Source organism: Lolium perenne, chromosome 4, assembly GCF_019359855.2.
Source record: "Lolium perenne isolate Kyuss_39 chromosome 4, Kyuss_2.0, whole genome shotgun sequence".
Lineage (NCBI taxonomy): Eukaryota > Viridiplantae > Streptophyta > Magnoliopsida > Poales > Poaceae > Lolium > Lolium perenne.
Genome location: NC_067247.2, coordinates 175,626,664 through 175,651,072, shown reverse-complemented (window position 1 = coordinate 175,651,072; position 24,409 = coordinate 175,626,664). Strand labels below are relative to the sequence as shown.

The window sequence follows — 24,409 nt, the reverse complement described above, 5'->3', positions numbered from 1 at the left end:
GAGGCGTGATGCCGCGGGAGTGCCCATGGAGCTGCAGCCGCACTCGGAGTTGAGGCACCATGCTGAGCACCTGGACTTCATGCTCTACCAGACTCAGAGGGACCTCGACGCCACTCGCGCTTACGCGAACCAGACCCACGCTCACATCACCGAGCAGGGTGAGGCGATCAAGCTACTCAACAACGATCGCAAGAGCCTTCGCCAACAACGTGCCAAGAAGGACGCTACGATTCATCGCCTTCGCGCCCGGATCGCGTCACTTGAGGCCACTGTCAAGGCCCAGGAGGATCAGATTCGTCAGCTGGAGGATGACGATGGAGGCATCGACATTCAGGGAGGAGACGCCTTCCTGAGTGACGACAACGACTTTGAGGAGGACAAGAACACCGAGGAGGAGGACTACGAGTTCCTGGAGGCAGGACCCGACGACTACGTCCCGATCGATGTCGATGATGAGGAGTAGTAGCACTAGTTCACTTATAGTAGGTGTGAGTTGTATCCCGTCCCTTGTATCGTAGCATGAGAATGGTTCTTAAAACCATTGGAGTATGTGTGTAGTTTGTACTATGTGTTGCATGAATGAATGAATGTTATGTTTGTCATGAAAAGATTACCAGTTTTCAAATGTTTTTCAAACTTAACCAAAATGAACCATAGAATGTTCCCTCTTATCTCATAATCTGCTACATCTTCAGATGGCCCCTCCAAATCGCACCAACGACGCGATGCTGCAACTGTTGCAAACCATGCTTGCAGACCGGGAAACCGAAAGAGCCGAACGCCAAGCCAACCTCATCGCCTTGCAGAACATCGCCAACCAAGGCCATGGAAATCATGACCACCCCGGATCCAAGCTCAAGAACTTCCAAAACACCAACCCTCCGGTGTTTAGCAGGACCGAGGAGCCCCTCGACACCGACGATTGGCTCCAGACTATGGAGAACAATCTGGAGGTAGCCGGAGTGGAAGCCAACGAGAAAGTCTTGTTCGCCACACACTATCTCGCTGGACCAGCCGAGCTTGGTGGACAAGCACCCGCGCCATGAACGGAGGCCAATTCATGACTTGGGAGGATTTCAAACTCAAGTTCAGCAAGTACCATGTACCCCCGGGTCTTATTAAGAAGATGAGGGATGAATTCCGTGAGCTGAAACAAGGTCGCATGACGGTGGTTGAATACCGCGACAAGTTTCTCACTTTGTCGAGGTATGCCCCTGATGAGACCGACACCGTTGAGAAGAGGAAGGAGAGATTCCTAAACGGACTGCATGATGAGATGCAGACTGTCCTCGTCAACATCCCCTTCGCCGACCTCGAAGCCCTGGTTGACTCCGCCATCCAGATGGAGGGCAAGTTAAACCAAGCCAATGAGAACCGCAAGCGCCGCATGGCGAATCAGAGTGGATCAAGCCACCCCCAGAAGTTTCGCCCTAGCTCAAGCGGAGGTTTCACTCCGAGAAACAACAAACCCCAGATGCAGAACTCTCGCCCCGGTTATCAGAACCGGAGTGGAGGAAACTCCAAGCCAGGAGGCTACAACAACAACTACAACAACAACAACTACAACCGCGCTCCACCCCGAGCCCCTAACAACAACAACACCAACACCCACACCGCTCCCAGAACCGGAAGCAATGCCGTCCCCGTTGCGAACAAGCAGGACAAGACCACTATCACTTGTTATGAGTGTGGTGTAGTGGGGCACTACTCCAACGAGTGTCCCAAGCGTCTTGCCAAGCTCGCCGGCAACACCGCTGCACCTGCTCAGCAGCAACGCCGTGTCTCCACCGGCAAGAAGTTTGCCCCCAACAACCCCAACAACCGCAACGGCCGCCTCTACCACATGAACGCCGAAGAAGCCCAGGAAGCACCAGATGTTGTACTGGGTATGTTTTCTGTCAACCACATCCCTGCCAGAGTGTTGTTTGATTCCGGAGCATCTCATTCTTTTGTCATCGAAGACTTTGCATCAACAAGTAAAATTCAACCTCTCAGTTTGAAACATGTTATGATAGTCCAAATCCCCGGATCAACCACCAAAGCCCGAAAATTTTGCAAAAATGTGCCAATCAAAATCCATGATGTAGATTTCTTTGCAAATCTAATCATACTTGGAACCAAGGGTTTGGAAGTTGTCCTAGGAATGGACTGGATGTCCAAGCACAATGGATTGATAGAATGCGCCAAGAAAGCCATAACCATGACTAGCCGCACCGGTATCGTAGTTGAGCACGTCTCTGAAAAACTACCCAGAAAATTTACCTGCAACCAAAGTGTATCCAAGCCAACTCTGGATCAAATCAGGGTCGTTTGTCGCTACCCTGATGTGTTTCCGGATGATCTACCCGGTATGCCCCCGGATCGGGATATCGAGTTTATCATCGAGTTAATCCCCGGAACTGGACCCATAGCCCAGAGAGCCTACAGCATGAACGCAACCGAGCTTGTGGAGCTGAAGAAGCAAATAGATGACATGTTAGCCAAAGGTTTGATTAGACCAAGTGCATCCCCCTGGAGATCCCCCGTCTTGTTTGTCGACAAGAAGGATGGTGCAAATCGTTTATGCACGGACTATCGTAAGCTTAACGATGTCACCATCAAAAACAAATACCCCTTACCCAAGATCGAAGACTTGTTTGACCAACTCACCGGATCCCGAGTTTTCTCCAAGATTGATCTTAGAACTGGATACCACCAACTGAAGATCCGAGCCACCGACATCCCAAAAACTGCCTTTACCACCAGATATGGGTTGTATGAGTACAACGTCATGTCGTTTGGACTGACCAATGCCCCCGCTTATTTCATGAATCTCATGAATAAGATCTTCATGAACTTTTTGGACAAGTTTGTCGTTGTTTTCATCGACGACATCCTCGTCTACTCCAAGTCCGAAGAGGAACATGAACAGCATTTGGAGATTGTCCTAGAAACCCTTAGACAGCACAAGTTATATGCCAAGTTTAGCAAGTGTGAGTTTTGGCTGGAAGAAGTTGGATTCTTGGGACACATCTTGTCTGCAGGAGGAATTGCCGTAGATCCCGCCAAAATCAAAACTGTTATGGAATGGCAAGCCCCAACCACACAAACCGAGGTCCGCGCTTTTCTTGGATTAGCCGGATACTACCGCAGATTTGTAGAAGGTTTTTCGAGCATCGCTCGACCAATGACCCAACTGCTGAAAAAGGACAGAAAGTTTGAGTGGACCGACAAATGCGAAGAGAGCTTTCAACAACTCAAGAGTAGACTGACCACAACCCCAATCCTGATCATGCCAGATATCGCAAAGCCCTTTGACGTATATTGCGACCCCTCCAAGACTGGACTTGGATGCGTGCTTATGCAAGAAGGCAAGGTTGTATCCTACCTTTCAAGACAACTCAAGCAACATGAACAGAACTACCCAACCCATGACCTCGAGCTTGCAGCCGTGGTCTTAGCCCTGAAAGTTTGGCGTCATTACCTCATGGGTAATGGATGCGAGATCTACTCTGACCACAAAAGCCTCAAATATATTTTCACCCAGAAGGAGCTGAACCTGAGACAACGCCGATGGATCGAATTGATCAAGGATTACGACATGGAGATTCACTACCACCCCGGCAAGGCCAATGTGGTAGCGGATGCTTTGAGTCGACTGCCGTGTCAGTTGAACTCCATGCTCGCAACTGAACAGCCCAGCTTGCATCAAGAGTTTGAACAGTTCAGACTTGAACTTGTTAGTGAAGGATTCCTAGCCAGCATAGAACTGCAACCCACCTTGGTTGGTCAGATCAAGGAAGCCCAGAAAGATAACGCTAGCATTGACGGAATCAAGAAACAGATAGCCGCAGGAAAAGCCCCCGGATTCACCGTAGACGAAGCCGGAGTTCTTTGGTACAAAGAACGTCTCTGCGTACCATCGGACTCTGACTTGAAACAAGTCATCCTGCAAGAAGCCCATGACACCCTTTATTCAATCCACCCCGGAGGTACCAAGATGTACCAGGACCTAAAAGAACAATTTTGGTGGCACGGAATGAAGAGAGAGATCGGTAGCTATATCGCTAAGTGTGACATCTGTCAGAGAGTCAAGGCAGAACATCAACGACCCGCCGGACTGTTACAACCCCTCCAGATTCCGGAATGGAAATGGGACTCCGTAGGAATGGACTTTATCACCGGACTGCCCAAATCCAGCAAAGGCAATGATTCAATATGGGTAGTGGTCGATAGATTGACCAAAGTCGCCCATTTCATCGCCGTCAAAACCACCTATCAAGGCCCAAAGTTAGCTGAACTTTACATCTCCAGAATAGTCGCTCTACACGGAACCCCCAAATCGATAGTGTCAGATAGAGGATCACAGTTCACCTCAAGGTTCTGGCAGAAAGTGCATGAAGGACTAGGCACTCGCCTAAATTTCAGCACCGCCTATCACCCTCAGACCGACGGACAGACTGAGAGAGTAAACCAGATACTGGAAGACATGCTTAGAGCATGCGTACTGGAATACGGATCCAAGTGGGAAGACTGCCTACCTTACGCAGAATTCTCTTACAACAATAGTTACCAAGTCAGCCTACAGATGGCCCCCTTTGAAGCCTTGTACGGAAGGAAGTGCCGTACCCCCCTGAACTGGTCAGAAGTCGGAGAGAGCCAAGTTTTCGGCCCTGACGTTCTTCGTGAAGCCGAAGAGAAAGTCCACAAGATCCGAGAGTACCTTAAGACTGCGCAATCCAGACAGAAGAGCTACGCCGACAAGAGACGTCGGGAGATGACTTTTGAGATCGGCGATTTTGTCTATCTCAAAGTATCCCCCTTGAAAGGAATGCAAAGGTTCCAACTGAAAGGAAAACTTGCACCCCACTATGTCGGACCTTTCCAAGTCCTCAGTCGCCGAGGTGAAGTATCTTATCAACTGGAGTTGCCTGAAGAAATGTCGGCTGTGCACGACGTGTTTCACATCTCACTTCTCCGGAAGTGCCTTGAAGTCCCGGAAAAGACCGAAGTGTTCAAGAACATCGATCACAGATCGGTGGATATCAACAAGGATCTGACTTACCGCGAAGTGCCGATTCGCATCTTGGAAGAAGCTTACCGAACCACCCGCACCCGAAGCATCAAGTTTCTGAAAATCCAATGGAGCAATCATACCGAGGATGAAGCCACATGGGAACGCGAAGACTTCATGAAGAAGGAGTACCCAGATCTCTTTAGTACCTAACTTTCTTTTCGATCTCGGGACGAGATCTTTTGTAAGGGGGAAGGGTTTGTAACACCCCAAATTTCAATAAAAAGAAAGTTAGAGAATTCCAGAAAACAAAATTTCAAACCAACAAAAACTTTTCTATTTGCATATAGTACCATGCATAGGACTTGTGCATTTGAGTGATATGCCATGATGATTGCTTTTACTTGTATTTGATATGCTCTAAAACCCTAGTGTGATCATATGAAGATCACCAACCAAATAAAACAAAGAGGAAGAAATTCCAATAATTGAAAAACCCTAAAAACCCTAACATATGCTCTATGGCATTTTTATAAATTTTGACCCTAGACCTATTTGGTCTTCACCATTAGTTGAATAATGTTATTAAACCCTTATTACAACTTTTGGAATCAAAGTTTCACAACTCAAATGAATTTCAAACACAAATCCCACTCACATATGATAATGGTCAATTTTGACAATTCTAGTCTGATCACCACTTTGAGCCCTTGCCATTCAATTTTCCCAAACCAATTCTTGCTAACTCTTTGAACCATTTCAAAGTCAACATCAAGGTGAGCAACTTTGATGAAGATCATCATGCCAAATTCATCCTTGATCATGAGCAATGCTCATCCAAAGTTCCAACTTTTTAACTTATGGAACATTCCCCACTTAACCATTTTGACAAACTTTTGAATTCTAATTTTTCCACCACCACCTCAAATCACCTCTGGTCATTTACAACTAATATCAACACTCACATTTCAAAAACTTTCACCTTTTGAATTAATTCAAACTTGGACATTTTTCACATTTTCCAAATATGACACTATTACACACTATTTGCAAATAGTGAATCTACCTAACCTAAACTACCCTAACCTATTCCATTATGTTCCCTGGTCCCCTTAAGCCCTAAATGGAGCATAGTGAGGCTAAGAGAGAGAGAGAGCAAGCTAGGGCATGGCCATGCCGGCCATGTCCCCGAGCTCTTCGAGCTCCCTCTCCTCTCCTTGCACCACTGCCCTGGCCCCCTCGCCACCGTGCGCCAACGAGACTCCTACGCCACCCTAGCATCGCCATTGTCGAGCTCGACGACGACACACGCCGGAGAACGCGCGCCCAAAACCGCCAGTATGCCGCTCGCGTCGCGACCATGCGCGCCATGGACGCGCACTGGCCACGCGCCGCGCAGCCACCTCGCTCACGCCCTGGACCCCCTGCGAGCGCCTTGAGCACGCACTCGACACCGCGACGCCGTTGGACACGCTCTCGACCACGACCCGCACCCGCCGTCGCCGGAGAAGCCAACCCTGGTCCGCCGCGGACGCGACGGACATGGAAGAAACGCGACACCGCCAGGCCCTCCCCGACCAAGCTGTCGCCACTCAGAGGACCGTGGCGACGCCACGAACACACCTGCGCCCTCGCCTAGCTCGATAGCTCGCCGGAGCAGCCGCGCCCATGTCGCCCACCTCACTGCCCCGCAACCCTCTCTCGATTCTATAAATAGGAGGTTCCCTGGACCAAACCAACGACACCAGCTCACTCCCCACCTCTCACTGCTTCGCCACCACCACTCCACTCACTTGATCGTCGCCGGAGCCGCCCGTACCTGGTGGACGCCGCCGTCGATTGGAGCCACCTCAGGCGACGCCACCTGTACCTGGAGCTTTGCCGTCGTCCACATCTACCTCGAGCACATTGCCAACCCTTGCTGGAGCCGCCGTAAGCTCTCCCACCCCCTACTGCCGCCGCTGCACCGTCGGGTTCTCGTCGGAGACGACGACGAACCACGGCCCTCCGATCCCCTTCTAATCCAACGCCTCTCGTTGATCGGTACCGCTTCGGGCGTTATGAGCCGCTGACAGGCGGACCCCACCCTGTCAGGCAGCCCGCGCGTCTGTGGACCGTGGTGGGCTGGACTGGGCCATTTTTATTCGAATCGGGCCCAGTTTCGTTTCCCGCCGGCCTTTTAATTCAAACTAGATTTAATTAATTCAAATAAATTTGAATACTGCCTCCACTTTGAAAATCAATAGTTTCAAATTGGCTAAACCAAATTTAGTGAACTTTATATGGTTGGAAAGCTACTGAAATTATCTAGCCAATGCCACCGGCCCCATGGTCAGATTCTTTGTAGAATAAATGTGATAAAAATAACAAGACAGGGACTTTTCCCTATTCAAATAATTATTAAAAATCAACCAAAATAGATATTAAGTTAATTCCAACTCTAATAGCTCACATTTGACTTACACTAATTGTTTATGCAATAAAATGGTGTGGTCACTTTGTATGATCATGCCATGGTTTAATGAATGGATATTATGGCTAGTTTAACTAGTTGATATTGTCCAAAACTATTAAAACAAATTATGTGAAGTCTTATACTTCATTTAAACTTGTCTCACATGAATTCATGGGATGTTTGGACCCCTGGTCCCAAACTCTCTTATATGAATTACTTGAGATTTAAATCAAATGTAGTGTTATTTAAATAGTATGAGGTGATCCACCTCATTTAAATCATTTTCCCAAATGATGATGATGAACATTTGACTTAGGTCAATATGAGTTCATCCATGATTGTTTGAGAAATTAAATCTTAAGAAGATTTCAATGAGAGGAAACTATTTCTCAAGAACCCTATGGAAACTATCATTTACATATGAAATACAAAGAAGTGAATTCTACTTAACCCCCACAACCCATGCACCCTAGTTAATTTATTTGTGTGCATAGAGTAGTTTGTGTGTTATATGTGATGTATGGAATAGCCATTGAATTAGTGAGTAATTATACTCGTATTCAAATTTAGACGGTAGCACCGGAGAGTACGCCGAAGAAGAAGGTTGCTACCAAGAGGAGGAGGAGGAACAGTTTGAGAACTACCAAGGCAAGCTATTACCAATGCAAGCTAATATTCTTGCAAAGTGCAAAGCCCCTTGGGGCAAGGCACCATGTTTCTTACCTTTTCTTATATGAACCCATCCCAAGTTTTTACTTTACAAGTTTTTACTTGTTTTCTAATTGAGTTACTTTTATAGTTAACTTTGGTCAAAGTACAAGTTGATTACTAGAGTAGTGAGTTAGTCTCTCTAAGCAAAGCAAGATAGCACCCCTCATGAATTAGAGCTAGTGCTAATGAATTAAAACTTGACTACTCTAGATGGGAACAATGTGAATTAGAAGTGATTTTTGAAACCTTGGAATGAAGATGCATTCCATTGAATAATTTTTGGAAGGTGATTGTGAACAAGAGAAGATGGTGATTTTTGATAAACAATGATGTTGGTTTGAATGCGATACCTTTCCAATTATTAAGTACCCCCACAATACCTGATTATGGGTAGGGCTTAACTGGAAGTTTATGCGTCTTAGTATGGGTTCCCTCTAAACAAGCGTCATCGGGGTTATGCCGAAAGCTGCCTCTACCACAAAAGAAATGATATGATATGATGCGAAATGAGGTGAATGTCCGGCCCAAGCCCTGTGCAGTTCCCAGGTTGACAGTTGGTCTTCACTGGGAGGCCAAGCTCATGGGGAGAGGTGCTCATACTAGGATTCGTAAGTGAAAGGTTATGGTTGATGATCAGCGTACTGTGTTACGATGATTCGGGGAAATCCCGACGGATGAAATCAAATGTTGTGGCACAAGTGTGCAACCTCTGCAGAGTGTAAACCTATTCGAATAGCCGCGTCCACGGTTACGGACGGTTGGAAAGGCCATACAGTTTCCGATGTCATATCTTTGAAAATGATGTGAAAAGGATGATGGTGAAAGGACTTGTGGTGGATTGAATTGAAATCACCACTTGAATGGTGGGAATGACACTAATGTTCCCACTTGAGTTAGTTAGCACTTGAATAAGCTTTTCTCAAACTTTGTGAACTAAAACTAGCTTTATGCAAATAAACTAGAGCTTAGCCAACCATACTAGAATGTCTAGCACTTACATTAGTATTAGTTTGCGAGTACTCAACGTACTCACGGCTTTGTCCCTGGCTATTCAAATGGCCAGAGTATGAAGATGATCAAGGAGACGACCAGCAGGACGCCTACGACAACTAAGCGCCTTCCGACGTCAAGCGTTGGCCTGTGGACTAGAGAGTCCTTGTATCTTACGCTTCCGCTATGTTGAACTATGAACTTGTGTTTGTTCGTTGATCAATAGATCAACTATTCGTGTAATAGGGATCATGTGATTCCAATTTGTAAGACTTATGGTTTGTAATGAATGATGACTGTGATACTTAACTATTATGCCTCGCAACAACAATATTCCTGGGATTGCAATGTATGACATAATAGGCATTCGGACTTAAAAATCCGGGTGTTGACAGTGTTAGATTCGTGAACGGGGTCGTCCAATATCTTTTAGAACTGACGAGTGACAAACTTTAAAACTTGAGTTAGTATATGGAGAAATTAAGCATTGAATTGCTTGATTTGTTAAGAACATGTCCAAAACTCCAAGCAATTTTTGCATGTACCTACCGGTACGAAACGTAGTCCCAAAGGGACTCGTTTCACTTCATCACTAGCTGTACATGACACATATATATACACGTAATTTCCATTTACAATAGATTACTAGTTCACTAGCTACCCATTTACGATATACACGTAGTATAAGATAATGAGATCTCTAAGGTAATAATGCGTGAGCATGCACGCATGCATGCAAGTGTGCATTCCTCAAGCGTAGAGCAATGCACTTCAATCCCAAGCTTGTTAATCCCTCCCTTATATAAACTGGATTAAAGTAGGCCACGCGTCGTCATCACGATCAGAAGACAAGCCGGACGACGGGGACGACGACAATGTCTCAGTGGTCTCCTCCGTCGTCCATGTCGCGGCGGCCACGGCAGCCACGGACGACAAGGGCCTGTGGCGGCGCATGTGCCCGCCGAGCGCCTGCCCTGTGGGGAAAGTCTGGCCGCACGTGCCACACCGGTGCTCCACGGGCGCCCTCGCCTTGCCGGGGCGAGCACCGAGCAGGAGGTCTAGGCCATGGGCGCGCACCCGCGGCCGCTTGTGGCTGGTCCGGTGGCCGCCCAGGGCCTGGAAGGTGGAGAACCGGCGGCCGCACGTCCGGCACTCGAACGCGCCGCCGTGTTGGGCCTGCAGCTGCACCCGCTTGTTCTTGCTGCACTTGGTGATCACCCTGCTGGCCGCTGCCGGCGACGACAGTGTCAGCAGCAGCTGAATCAGCTTCACCGGCGGTGACCGTGCATTACTTCTCGCCATGTTCATTGCTAGTTTGCTACTCGATTAACGTCTACAAGTCGATCTGAAAACGTACTTCTAATGTATCAATGGAATGTTCTGGACTTCTGATGTGAAGCCAATGTAATCCATGTAGTAGTATATATATAAGCTTGAGCGCTGCACGCTGCCATGCCGAGGTATACTAATGCGCGTAGAGGTAGATAGCAGGATCTGATTCTGATGTGATCTGCAGCTAAGCTAAGGTAGCTAGACATTGGGCGGAGTCAAGTCAAGCCCGGCCTGGATCATAGATGCGATGCTTGTCTGGTGCGTGGACGTGCATATGACGACAGGAGGCTGCATCACATTAATTGGTGTGTGCAAGTGACCTTCGTGTTGGATCGAGTTATATTCGTGCCAGAAGTTTCTGGGAAGCTGCGAGCTTGGTAGACTGGTAGTGAGTGACAAGGGCTCGATAGCGGAATCGTGCGCGTAGGAATAATGACGCGTTCTTGAGTTCGTCGCATGTGGATGCACGTTGTAGCTGCAAATGGAAACACTTGAGCGTGTCAATATATCTACCATATTTCCCTTGTTTCTTGGCCTCCGGCCAGGGAATAGCTATTCTCTGGTAGGTAGTTTTGTTAACATGTGGAAGACCGGGACTTTGCACCCAAAGGCTAGTATAGTACCGCCAATGACCTAGCTAAAGACTTGGATATTAATCCTGTGAAACTTGTTAGAGCGAGTCAATGTAAAAAACTGCCAGCTTCTAGGTCATGCTGCCACCTCATGAGCCCTTGTTTGGTACTAGAGCTTTTGTGACGATTAGTTGGAATCCTCATCAAATCTCAAATCCTCACTTATGTTGCTAAAAGCATGATTGGCTCTAGTGTATTGGGCTACTTTAATCCCCACTTTTTCCAATTTTTCCTACTATATATTTTCTCTAGTTCCCATTATAATACTGTTACCTAGTGGATTGGGTATTGGGGTTTTATATGGATTGAATAAAGGTAGGGGTTTCATCCAATCCATGTGAGGATTATGCCCGCTAAGTCTACAAAAAAAGTCGAGTACCAAACAAGATATGAGGAGGAAATAACCAGTCAAGTTCATCAAATCATTCAATATTCGCATGCGTGTGGTATGCGTATGGTGGAGTGGAGTGTGAGAGGTTTCTAGCTAGTGTCTTAGTCACGATTTACGGAAAAAGGGAAATACTCGGGCCTCTGTATGAATGCACGCAGCCATTTTATTGCAAAGTGTTCGACAAAACGTGGTGCCTTGTCATTTATCTAAAATAGCACGGTCTATACCGATCAGGCGATCACATGCATACTTATATCGCTTTTGTGAGTAAAATTGAATGGTAAGGGAAATACTTAGGCCTCAGTATGAATATACACACAAGCATTTTATTGCCAAGTATTTAACAAAAGTATTGCATTGTCATGTATCTCAAAAACACAAAAACACACTTATGCGTGGATCGGTATATTTGTGAGTAAAACTGAATGGTTTGCTCTTCAAGTGTTCGGAAAACCGCGATGCCTTGTCATGTATCTAAAATAGCATGGTCTATACCGATCACACGCATAATTATATCGATTTTATGAGTAAGATTGAATGATAAGGGAAATACTCAGGCCTCAATATGAATGCACACAACCATTTTATTGCCAAGTCTTCAACAAAAGTACTGCATTGTCATGTATCTCAAAAAAACACTGACGCGTCGATCGATATGTTTGTGTAAGATTGAATGTTAAGGGAAATATTCAGGCCTCAGTATGAATGCACACAACCATTTTATTGCCAAGCCTTCAACAAAAGTACTGCATTGTCATGTATCTCAAAACACACTTGCCCGTCGATCGATACGTTTGTGAGTAAAACTGGATAGTTTGCTCTTCAAGTGTGTATATGAAACGTATTGATGAGAACCATGCTGCAATATGTGAGGCTAAAAATTGTAAGTGCCTAAATCTTAGCGAGAAGCAACACATATGTATGCATATAGACCCATTTTCCAATAAAGCATAATATGTTAATATCAAGAAGATCTCAATGTACAACTGACCTCTCCAACAACTCAATCAGGAGTAAGTGGAAACATCAAGGATACACATACACATTTGTGAGCTAGGATGGATGGCCGCTCATAGAAGCCTCCTCCAAAGTTCAAGGCAATCATGAGTTATCCCATGAGGTTGGTGATGAGCTTGCGGCTCGGTGTGCGGATATGCTCTAGGGAGAGCATGAGGGTGGCACTCTTATCGCATTGGATGGGTTTTGTGCTCTTGGAGGACATGCAATGTTTTCTCACATAGACATGATATTCTTGTTTTGTTAGTGGTCCGATGGCTGGGCAAATCGTTCACACGGGTAGCATAAGATTTTTTTCTCACCAATTGGTGAAGATTTGGAGCCTGATGCTGATTTTTCGGTGGCTTTCCTTCGTTACTATCTATAGTTCCTTGTTCAACATGTGTGACCATTCTATCATCAGATAACCATAGATTGGATTGGGGTGTGTGGTGAATTCCCTTGCTTCGGAGGCACTGATTTTGCTGATTTCAAAAGTGATCTCTAAAACTTACAACCGCTAACAAGGGAAAGCTACAAATAACTTTGAAATCTTATGCATGCAATCTTTGAAACCTACCAATCCTATTGCATGGTTACATGGTTAATTAGATGGCAATTAATAGATAGGTCATGTTATAGGTCTATCGCCCGCCTAGCTATTTTTTGTTAAAAGACAATGATGCTCGAGTGTATTCTTGAAAGTTGAAGGCTAGTTTTTTTAAGGTAGTATTTCTCCGCATCTGCGTTCTCTCTACGATGCATACACCTATTACTTAATTTAAGCAAGGGCAAACCAACAATAGTAAAACAGCCTATGCAAAATACATGGACTGGCCAACAAACATCGACCTACTACAAGATGTAAACAAAAAAAAAACACCTACGAGCTATGTAACAATACTACAATAGTATGCGTCAAACACCTTTAGGGACGTGGTACACACAAACCTATCTTGAAAGTCCAGGACAAGGATTTTCATTGTGGGTGCGAGAACAAAACAAGTAAGTCCAGAGAATGAGCTTGAAGACATGGCCTTTGACAATTAGATGATGCAAATTTATTTCATATTGAGGGATAAACCTAGATGTTTCGCAAGCGTACGATGGGGATACTTCTTTTTTGTCATTGAGGTCTGCTCATATCACCAATGGTAATGGGGCACGACTTTTACCCAAGCTCGGGACCCTTGTGTAAGTATTAACCCTAGGACTTGCTTTGATTGGTACTAATAGTATAGTTGAACACTTTGAGTTAGGTGGGAACCTCAATGTATAACGACGAAACTAGGCGGATCGCTCTAGATCTATCCGGCTTGTGTTGGCTTGAAGGCTTGCGTTTTGATGGATGCGAAGAACTTGCATCCTATAGTGGGGTCTTGGACTCTTGTGTGATCCCTTTATAGTCAAGGTCCTCGGTCCTCCCATCTCTTGACTTGTCTTACGTGTAGAATGTGCGTAGAATTTGGATCCTATTGTGAGCTCGTTTCTTACAAAATTCGGAAATAGTACTTAGAATTTTCAAAAGTCCAAAAAATATGTACACACGTGCTCTCTATATTTCTCTGTGGAGTTTTGGTAAAGAAGTTCAAATGTAGGCTACAGAAAAGAAAAAAGGACAAATTTCTGGCTGTGAAAAAAAAAGGAAAAAAAAAAGCAACTCGTTTTTGCACTTGTAATTTATCCTTTTTTGTGCGTTCTCAAAATACAATTTTTTTTAAAGAAAATGAAACTTGTGGCGCATTCGTTCACTTCACCACTGGCTGTATAGCACACATTTACACATATTTGCCATGTACAATAGATCACCACACTACCCATTATATTGACAAAGTAAGGTGTGTGTGCGTGCGCATGCATGCGATATGCACGCAAGTGCGTTCCTCAAGCGTAGAGCAAACCACTTGAAACGAACCAATCCCAAGCCTATCAGACAGTGCTGCTAATCCCTCATATAAACTCGAAAAAGGTAGGAAATGCGTCCTCATCAGGCTGGAAAGACAAGTCGGACGTCGACGACGATGATGTGTCCGCCTCCGTCCACTTCGAAGAGGCGGCCGCGGCGGCGCCTACGGACGACAAGGGCCTGTGGCGGCGCATGTGCCCACCGAGGGCCTGCCCCGTCGGGAACGTCTGGCCACAAGTGCCACACCGGTGCTCCACGGGCCCCCTCGCCTTACCTGGGCGCGCGCCGAGCAGAAGGTCTAGGCCATGGGCGCGCACCCGCGGCCGCTTGTGGCTGGTCCGGTGGCCGCCCAGCGCCTGGAACGTGGCGAACCGGCGGCCGCACGTCCGGCACTTGAACTCCCCGCCGTGCTCGGCCGGCATCCGCACCCGCTTATTCTTGGCGATGGCCCTGCTCGCCGCTGCCGGCGACGACAGGGTCAGCAGCAGCTGCAGCAGCGTCGCCGTCGACGACCGTGTATCATTACCTCTGGCCGCCTCCATTATTGTGATAATGAATTAGCTTACGAACTGTCGCGTACACGCCGAGAGATTTTGTGTAACTAGACACACTTGTGTTAGCGAAGTGTCGAATGTTTTATCGTCAAGGCGGTGCTTGTTTATATAGGCGTTTGCAGCGTGGACGCTGGACGGGAGAGTCAAGGTCAAGTGCTTGCTTATCCATGGGCATTGGCACGGTGCGTAGTTACACTTTCGTGGACCTTTTCCTGGGTAGACGTAGCGCCAGTGACGACACTTGCCTACGTGGTATCGACGCGGGCAGCGAAATGGGCCGTCCGTGCGTCGCCAAGATTCGTGCAGAAGTTTCATGGAAAGTGCGGGTCTGGTAGGTGCACCCGGTGCAGTCCACACAGGAGCATTAAATTCGTCGCGGAGTGTGGCGTGCACGCATGCATCTACAGTATAAATGGAAACACTTAGCCGCGTCGGATCTTAATTCGATGCCCATTAGTTGTAGTACATTAAGTGCTACACTTGTTCCCTAACCAGGAGTACTAGCTAGTAGTACTAGTAATATACCACTACAAGTTGTTGGTTATGTATCGATCTTGACAAAGACTTGCACTTGGAGACCCAGACTAACAAAGCTAGTGGTTCGTTTTTTTAGCTTGACCTGCAAGACCTGCAACATCTTCTGGAGAAAATCAGCGGCCAATTTCATGAAACATCATCCTGCAGCATGCATTGTCCAAACGCGTGGTATGCGTGTCGTGGAGTCTAGTGGCTAGTGTGTGAGTATGTGATTCTAACAATGAGAATATTCTGCTTTCAAAAAAAAAATGAGAATATTCAGCTCGTATTCCTCCTTGAAACGGGCTTTTGCTCCACTTTATAAATAAAGAAAAACGGCCGAACCAATACAACGTGTTATGAGGGAACCATCTTATAAAGCTAACCAAAGATGAAATAAAAAGTACATGGAGAACCAGAACTCCATGACGACACCCTCAAGACGGTAACAATGCATCACGTTGGCGTCGTCGAGACAGATGGCCAAGGTTTTTACTGAATGCTTCCTCGTGTAGCCGAGAATATTCAGCTCGTATTCCTCCTCGAAATAGACTTTCAAACCGTATTTTTTATAAAATGGTTGAACAGATACAACCTGACGAAAAAAAACATCTTACCAATCGGATCAAAGATGAAACAAACGTACATCGGGAACCAGACTTGCCACCAAAGACACTGAAGCGGGACCGCGGATAACTGGAGCTCCACGATGACGCCCTCAAGAGGGTAACGACGCATCACACTGTTGTCATTAAGACAAACAGCCAAGGGTTTTCACCCAGAACGCTAACGTGGAAAAGAACCCACAACGGTGCCCCAAGGGGGTGGTGGGGTTACAACAACCGTAGACATTACTACCGTTGGCCCCAGAGCGCTGAGTTTTCACCCGGAAAAACCTTCACAAAACACGTCTGGTAAACCTGACCACACACTATCTTCGAGCAAGGCTTCCAGAACGTACATGATCTGGGAGATGCCTTTGCCGAAGCGCCGCCAACACTAGGATCCCCTGCCGCCTGCTCCGCCTCGTCCACACAAAGATAGGGACCATCACCACCCCACATCGCTCGTCGTAGAGTCCCCCGCGCAGTCCACCTTCTGTCCCTTCCTCGGCTTCCATGATCATGCACCCGCGGTTAGGACAACTGCAACCATGATAGGGCAACGGAATATGACGAGGGAAGTCGGCGCCAAACAACTAGCCCTCGGTAGCATAAGGGCAACAAGCCCAACATCACACACACCTCTATACCACCAGTAAGTCATGTCCCATGACACATGATATGAGTCTGCCAAGCGGCCATGGGACACCAGATTTGGGCCTGCCATTCCAGACCTGGCACCCCAACCAGTCCGGCCAGGGCCAGGGGATGTGCACCCCCTCCTCCCAGCGATGACGGGAGAGGCCAGGGAGAACTACATGGCAAAAGCCATGGCGGTCATAGCGTAAAAATCCCAAATCAGACCCTCATGAGTCCAAATCTAGGGCGCATCTCTCGACATGATGGAGTGCATTGCCGCTCATAGCCTCCCCATGCAGCTTCGACGCGAGCCCCGTCGCCACCACTGCCACCAAAACGCTGCCACAATGGTCATCCACCTCTGCCATGTTGAGGCCATCTCCAAGTAGCACAGCCGCCAGTCGTCCCTGACCCATGTGGGTCGCCGCCGCTGGCACCACGCAGATTTTGGTCGGTGACGGTGCGAGGGGGGATAGGGACAATGAGGTTTTGCTGGCCCGGTTGCCCGCGTGGGACGACGTGGATGGGCCGAAGCCTTTTTTCCCTCTGAAAACAAACTTGGTATTATCGATTAAATTTTGAAATAATCGAACGACACACCCTGTGATTGTCTATACAAAATTTAGTGAGATTTCCATGACCGTGTTTGTAAGATGGTTTCCTCGTCACATTACCTAATCTTTGAACGAGACGCAACATACTCCCTCCATTTCAAAGAATAAGGCATCCTCGTTTTTCGTGTTTTTTGTTTGACCACGATTTACTTCAAATATATAAAGGTTGTTTGTATAAAATTAACATCATTAGAAAGTGATTTTTAATATGAATCCAACAATACTAATTACATAAATATAATCAAGATTTTGTTGCTCAATTTTTAAAGTCAAAGTTCGTCTTGAAATACGTGTGCGCCTTATTCTTTAAAACGGAAGTAGTATTACATATGCATGCACGCATGATGCTGGACTTTGCATGAAGTCTCCTTTTTTTTGAGCGGTGAACTGACACTTTATTCAAAAATCAAAGTGTTTGGAATACACAGACCATCAGGTGGCCCTATTAGAGCATCTCCAGTCGCGTCCCTCAAAAAGCGTCCGGCACAAATGATTTGGGGCACGTTTGGGACCGCGCCGGACAAAAAGAGGCCAAAAATATGTACAAAAAAGAGGCCCTTCCCAGCCGCGTCCCTCAAACGGCGTCCGGATGCATGCATTTTAATAGAAGGGACCACCCCATGTGGGAAAAGTAGGTGAGAGAAAGTGTGGGGAAAGAGACTAGCATGTGGGGACTAGGGGCTGCATGCATGCGTCCGGACGCTATTTTTGTGTCCGGCGTTGTAATATCCCAGGTTTAGAGGCAATAAAAAGAGAGAACACCAAAGTGTGCATTGCATTCATGCATAGAAAATCCGGGGAATTTTCGCGCTTTCAAATAAAACTTACCACAGTCACTGAAGTTTCACTTGACTTGCTGGAATTGAAGTAGATCATCAAGTCAAGCGCTATAAACTTCACTGTGATCTTTGCTAAAATTTTATTTTGGGTAGAGATGATTTGATCTATGGATTAGTTCAAATGGAATTAGATTTACAACAACACATTCTTTAAGAATCAAACCCTAACTTATTAACACTTAAAAGTTAGCAACTACTTTTGTGTGTAATTTAATTCACCTATAAATAAGGTAAACCACAGGGTCTAAAGTGCATAAAAGCCACACATTCTTATTTAAATCATAATTTATTAAGTATATGGAATATCATAAAACTAAATCCATTTACATTACGAATTATAGTTCAAACTATTTGAATAAAACTAACTATGAGTATTTTGAAACTCATATGATCATGCCTTGGTGAATTCAAACCCCAACTATCCAAATTTGAGGAATAACCTTCAACTTCCACCTTTTCACCAATATTATAATATAAATCCAATCAAATATAATATAGTGACTCATCAACAATAATAAAACCATCCACAAGAAATTTAGTAGCAAATGCCACTTGGCTATTCAAAAATAAATCACATGAGAGGATAATGATCTTGCCACATGGGATGAAAATATCTACATGACTTGCTTTCCAAGCCTTGCCACCTCATGCTCAAATGATTGCTATGGATGAGAGCATGACAACCAAGCACCTTACTCATCAAACCAACACAAGAGTCACCACCTATGTGTCATGATACTAGAGCTTGCCCAAGCCTATAAATAGAGCCACACCCTTCATCCATTTCATCATCTTGTAGCATGAAACAAGGGAGCACACACATAGAGCCACTCCATGTGAATTAGCTAGGATCAAGATGAAGAAGCTAGGAGGTGGAGGCATACCACAAGATGCAGGTTTATCAGATTTCCTGAAGAACAAGCTACATAAGATTGCAAGGTAGAATTACTAGGCAAACCATATATTTAGAGGATCATATCATCATCTCTTGAGTAGGATCTTAGGATATTCCAAGATATTGAGAAGTGAGAGAAGTTATAATACTAACCATAGTCATGTTCATACAAGAATATTAGGGAAGTACTAATTCTAGTTGTTCAAGTCAATATTTGATCTTAGAAGTGAGAACCCTATTCCAATAGCAATACCTTAGGAAACCAATTCCATAATCATAAAAACTTGGTATTAATTATAAACCTTAAGAATTTAGGATGAGTGTGATGAGATGAATATTAAAGAGGGATTAGTGAGGAATGAGTGAATCTTGTCTAATGCATGATTATACCTTGTAGATATAGATGATAAGTTAAACCATATGATTAATAGATCTCATCTATCACATAAAATAATAAGTATATCACTAGTAGTTAACCCCAGACCAATCCTCATGCCTTGTATGGAGGAGTAACCCTAGCTAGCCAATAAAACATAATCAAAGCTTATATTTATACCCAATTCTGGCTTGTGTATCCCATGGGTAATCCCAAATAAAAACCCTAGACCACATTTGAATCCAAGGACCACTTGGGATCATGAAAAGAACCCTGCCATGCCTCATGCCTACTTATATTGCAACTTAATAAAGAGTATGCAAAACTTTAAACCCTTAGAAATAACTATCCACATAAAATCATAACACCATTCCATTTCCTTTACCATTTGTTAAACCCTATCCATAATTGAACTATATGTGCATAATCACTATTGTTAAGCATTAGAAAAATATAATATGTTCACTATGCAAATGATCTAAATTTAAAATCCTTTTAACATATTTGATTCTTAACTTAAAAAGCAATTTAAAGGAATCCTAAATTCATAACTATTTTGAATTTTAAGTTATGCCTCATAAGAATACAAAATTAATCAATTATAAATGGTGGTTTGAAAACAAAACCATACAGTGAGTATCATTATCAATTTGTTGTGATATTTAAATAATTTAGAACATGTAAAACAAAACAGAATTCAAAATTGAATTCAAATAACAAAATAGAAAACATAAATATAAAACAGAATTTGAAAAGAGAGAAAAGAGAGGGAAACTTACCTTACCTGGACCGCAGCAGCCCAAAGCCAACCCAGCAGCTGGGCCCACGACCAACCCACACCACGGCCCAGGAGCAGTCCAGCCCACGTCCAAATACCGTTTCGCGTGCGTCAAAAATCGTGCGTGAGGAAAAACATTTCGTCGTCGTCGTCTCCGAGCTCGACAGCGCGGAGGAGCCAGTAGGCCACGATCTCGTCGACGATAAGCTTGCCCCGGACGTCGCCAGACACTCAGAACCACGCCCAACCTCTCTCGCGTCCGAGCTTATCCGCGGACGAGGAGATCCTTGCCAGCTAGAAGCTTCCAGAGACCGCCACCTCCCGACCATGGCCGTCTCCGTGTCAAGGCCTCAGGGATTCCCTTGGCCTATAAATAGGAGGAAGACATCGTCGTACACTTCTTGTTCACCTCCGCCACTTCAAATCTTCTCAGACGCTCCCTATCTCTCAAATTCGTCCACTCTCTGTCGCCGGAGTCGAAGACGAAGTCGACGGAGGAGGCCACCTCAGCCTCCGGCGTGTGGTCCAGGAGGAGCGCCTGGACTCAAGGAGCACCCTGGAGGAGCAGAGCATCCCGGGGAGCAAGGAAGCGGCTTAATTTCGGCGTTCCCTTCTGCAGCACATTGCCGGGAAATCTCCAATCGTCGTCGTCTCCGTCAACCATCGCCGAAGCCGACCACACCTTGAGCTTCAGGGTGAGCATACGCGTCTATAGCACCTACTCTTGCTTCCTAGCATCGCCTGTAGCCCTAGTTCGCATGTTGGCCGGAGTAGCACCGCCGCAGTACTCATCGCCGGCGACGCTCCGGTGATCCCCTCGCAAAACCATCACCACCATTCGCTTTGTCTTGTTGTACTCGTTCGATAGAGCCTAGCCGCGCATCCCGGGAGGCCGTAAATCGGCGGCGCCACCAGCTGCTGACCGCCGGTGTTTAACCGCCGGTGAGGTCAAAGGTCCTGGTCAACTTTGACTGGTCCTTGCTTGCGTGGCAGCCAGCGTGGACATGTACCCCACCAGTCAGTGAGTAGAGGTAGATCTGTCACGGTACATTTAGTATTTTCGTTTTAATTTATAAACCCACTAAATAGCTGAAACTTTGCAGAAATAGATTAAATTCATTTTAGCTCAAAAAAATATAAATAATATATAAAAATGCTCAAAAAATAAACTCTATTCAAATAAAATATAAAACAAAAATGTGTGTCAAAATAAAAATTCACTTATTTTTATCTTTATTAATTATGTCTTTTTCAATTGTTTAAAATGCAAATTGAATTCAATAAATAATTAAGTTCCAAAATTAAATTTTAACTATTTAATAACTAAGTAAAATGTTACGATTAATTTTCTTTACCATAATAACATTCACTTAAATATTAGTGATAATTCATAAACCCTAATTGCAAATTACTATTTTCTATTTTCTTTAAATAACAATAAAGCAAGAAAATATTAAAATCCAATATTATTTTGGTAGCTCAACAATTATTTACTTAAACATTCTTTAGTTAACAGGTTATTATTTTTGAACCTAATAATCATAAAACCCTAGTTTCTAATTAAACCCTAATTGTTAATTCTTAAACCCTCTAAAAATTAATAGCATGTTAAATTTATTAATAACTTTATTTCAAGTACTTAATCACATTAATTCTAGTACCAAGTATTACTTTAAGAATTGGATCATAATTAGAAACCCTAGTTTTAAATATAAGTTAGAATCTGGATCCCATTATTTTATGTGATCAATTGAAAATGCTTTAACCCTAAACCCTAGTTGCTTATCACATGTGATCATGTGATTGTCACCTTACATAGAGAACCATATTATGTGACCAACAAATACAAGTCATGATCCACTAGCATAAAACCAAGTCACATGAGATTATCATTTCATGTCCCTATTCTTAATTACACTACAAGAAGAACCCCCCTACAACAACACATCTAAGTGTATCTAAATGCAAATATAGGCGTTGCAAGCGACTGTACCAACGGATAAGAATGCGTTGCGTTTTTGGGTGTTGCAAGGATATAATGCAACGGATACGAAGGTGTTGGTAACCAATAGGATAAGCGTTGCAAAAATAGCTACAGAATGAAAGCAACCCTTGTATGCGTTGGTAGAGACGTCTTATACAGATTGAAAATTACTGCACGAATTTATTTTCTTGACTGGAGTATTTACTTTCTCTGAAAAATGATATTTTCTTGGCAAGATAACATCGTTCATATAGGACATAGCACATCAAGTAAATCATAGAAAAATTTGCACTATGTGACAAAGAATTCAATATTTATCATTGGTATCACCATCCCATACATGAAAATTCTAGTAGAGACAATTTACAAATATTACATCAAAATATGATATATTACTAGTCCTATTTATTGGTTCTACTCCTAACACGCCAAGAGCTGATATCCGAATATGGCAAGTCTTGGGGATGTATGAGACCTTGAGGACCTGCAAATAAAAAATCTTGTTTCAGTATAAAAGTGGCTAAGACAATGTGACGGGGCACTAGAAATTAGTACTTGATAAAAAAATTATATACCCTTCATGCTGGTAACAAGTCATAGTGACCACACAAATGGAAATAGAGGAGGAAATATGGCTAAGAAATATAACCATGACGGGATTAGACAAATAAGGGAGCATACAGATTTTCGGTGCCGTATTTGTGGTACAGATACGTACATCTTTGCATGGCCGCATGTCCCTCACGGGTGACCTCTGCCCCTTGGCTTAATTCCTGTAACAAGGAGTTATTGGGCTGAACAAAATCTATTAAACAAGGAAAATTAAAAGCAGCTTCAAATTTGACAATATTTAATCCATCATACCTAGAGAGACTCTGAACCAACGTGATTAGCAATGGGCATGTTATCGCCTAAATCCTGCACGGCACCTATATCGCAACCTTCAAACCACAATATTCTGTCTTACCTTAACCTTCAGTCAGATCTCTCGTCCCAAGGAATCAAGAACCAGTGGCATGCACTACAGTTTGTTGTCTGACCGCCCTTGCCAGGATCAGACATAACAGGCAGGATAGTACTGTGGCAACAACAAAGATTAAAAGCTGAATTGTTTACACGCAAGACTGATTCTTAGCACCAAAATTAGAGACCTCCAAACTACCACATGAATGAATAGCTCACCTTCAGTCAGAGGAAAAGAACTCCTTCGTTCAATCTCTTCATCTCCAGATCGTCCCCATAGGCCGGTGCCAGGCAGAATTGTCCATAATGAAATTCATTGCTGTTGCACCTCCGGGAGCCTGCGTTCCCACTGCAGAGCTAGCACGTCGCCAGCGCGGCAGATGGAATAGGACAAGGAACTCCGCCAGGGACCTGTTCGCTCCTCCTGGACTTCATGCTGCAATCCGGCTACCGCTGATCACCATCGAGGGAGGCATGGCAAACTGCCGAGAGGTGCCCTAGATCCTAGAGCAGCGGAGGGAGGCGGCTAGGTTTCGGGGAGGGGAAGCGAGGCGTAGGGCTGCAGGGTGCGGTCGTGAATTAATCTCGATCGTGGTAGGTGGGGTTGACCAACTTATGTGCGTAGTGCTTAGTGGGCTGGGCTCTTGGTTTGTTTTTCCATACCTTAAATCTGTATGACAAACAACACATGTGGACTGCATCACATACTTCCGTATCTATGATGTTATTTTGCAACGAATATTCAAAGGGCTGGCAAGTATGCGTTGTTGTAGATAGGGTTTTCTTGTAGTGTTAAAATCTATATGATTCCCTAGTATCACTTAGGAGCAAATCCTAACTTGTTAATATGTTAGTACCATTAATCACCACTCCTATATACGTACCACACCATTAAGATCAACCTCAACCATCAAACCCTAGTAGAACCATAATTATGAACCCTAGTACCAACCTTGTGTAACAATTCACATCACATGCTCCTATTCCACTAAACCCTACTTAGGTAATGATAAGCCATTTAGCTTAGAAACCATTAAAAATTATTTAATAAAGCAAATGTGAAGCCATAGTAAACCCTAATAGCTAATTTATAGAACCATCTTGATAACCATCCTTTGATATGATGCTTAGAAGAAACTATAGCAATAAACCTGCCAATACTTGCTATGTATAGACCAATTCTATTTAAGAACCCAACTAGTTCCTATTAGTGAACTAAATGAATCCAATAGTAAACCCTAGA

The 24,409-nt window shown here is 44.6% G+C and overlaps 2 protein-coding genes across 2 annotated transcripts; both read right to left on the bottom strand.

Annotated features, from left to right (window-relative positions):
* Positions 1–9,669: 9,669 nt before the first annotated feature.
* LOC127294615 (uncharacterized) lies at positions 9,670–10,524 on the bottom strand. Its single transcript, XM_051324468.2, has one exon. It carries the CDS (start codon positions 10,455–10,457, stop codon positions 9,948–9,950), a length of 510 nt encoding a protein of 169 aa, XP_051180428.1. The 5' UTR covers positions 10,458–10,524; the 3' UTR covers positions 9,670–9,947.
* A 3,582-nt stretch (positions 10,525–14,106) lies between these two features.
* LOC127294616 (uncharacterized) lies at positions 14,107–15,025 on the bottom strand. Its single transcript, XM_051324469.2, has one exon. The coding sequence runs from the start codon at positions 14,946–14,948 to the stop codon at positions 14,451–14,453; it is 498 nt and encodes a 165-aa protein (XP_051180429.1). The 5' UTR covers positions 14,949–15,025; the 3' UTR covers positions 14,107–14,450.
* Positions 15,026–24,409: the final 9,384 nt, after the last annotated feature.

What these genes read in the sequence shown, in the direction of transcription:
- LOC127294615 (XM_051324468.2), bottom strand. Translation starts at nt 10,457, where the DNA reads ATGAACATGGCGAGAAGTAATGCACGGTCACCGCCGGTGAAGCTGATT.
- LOC127294616 (XM_051324469.2), bottom strand. Translation starts at nt 14,948, where the DNA reads ATGGAGGCGGCCAGAGGTAATGATACACGGTCGTCGACGGCGACGCTG.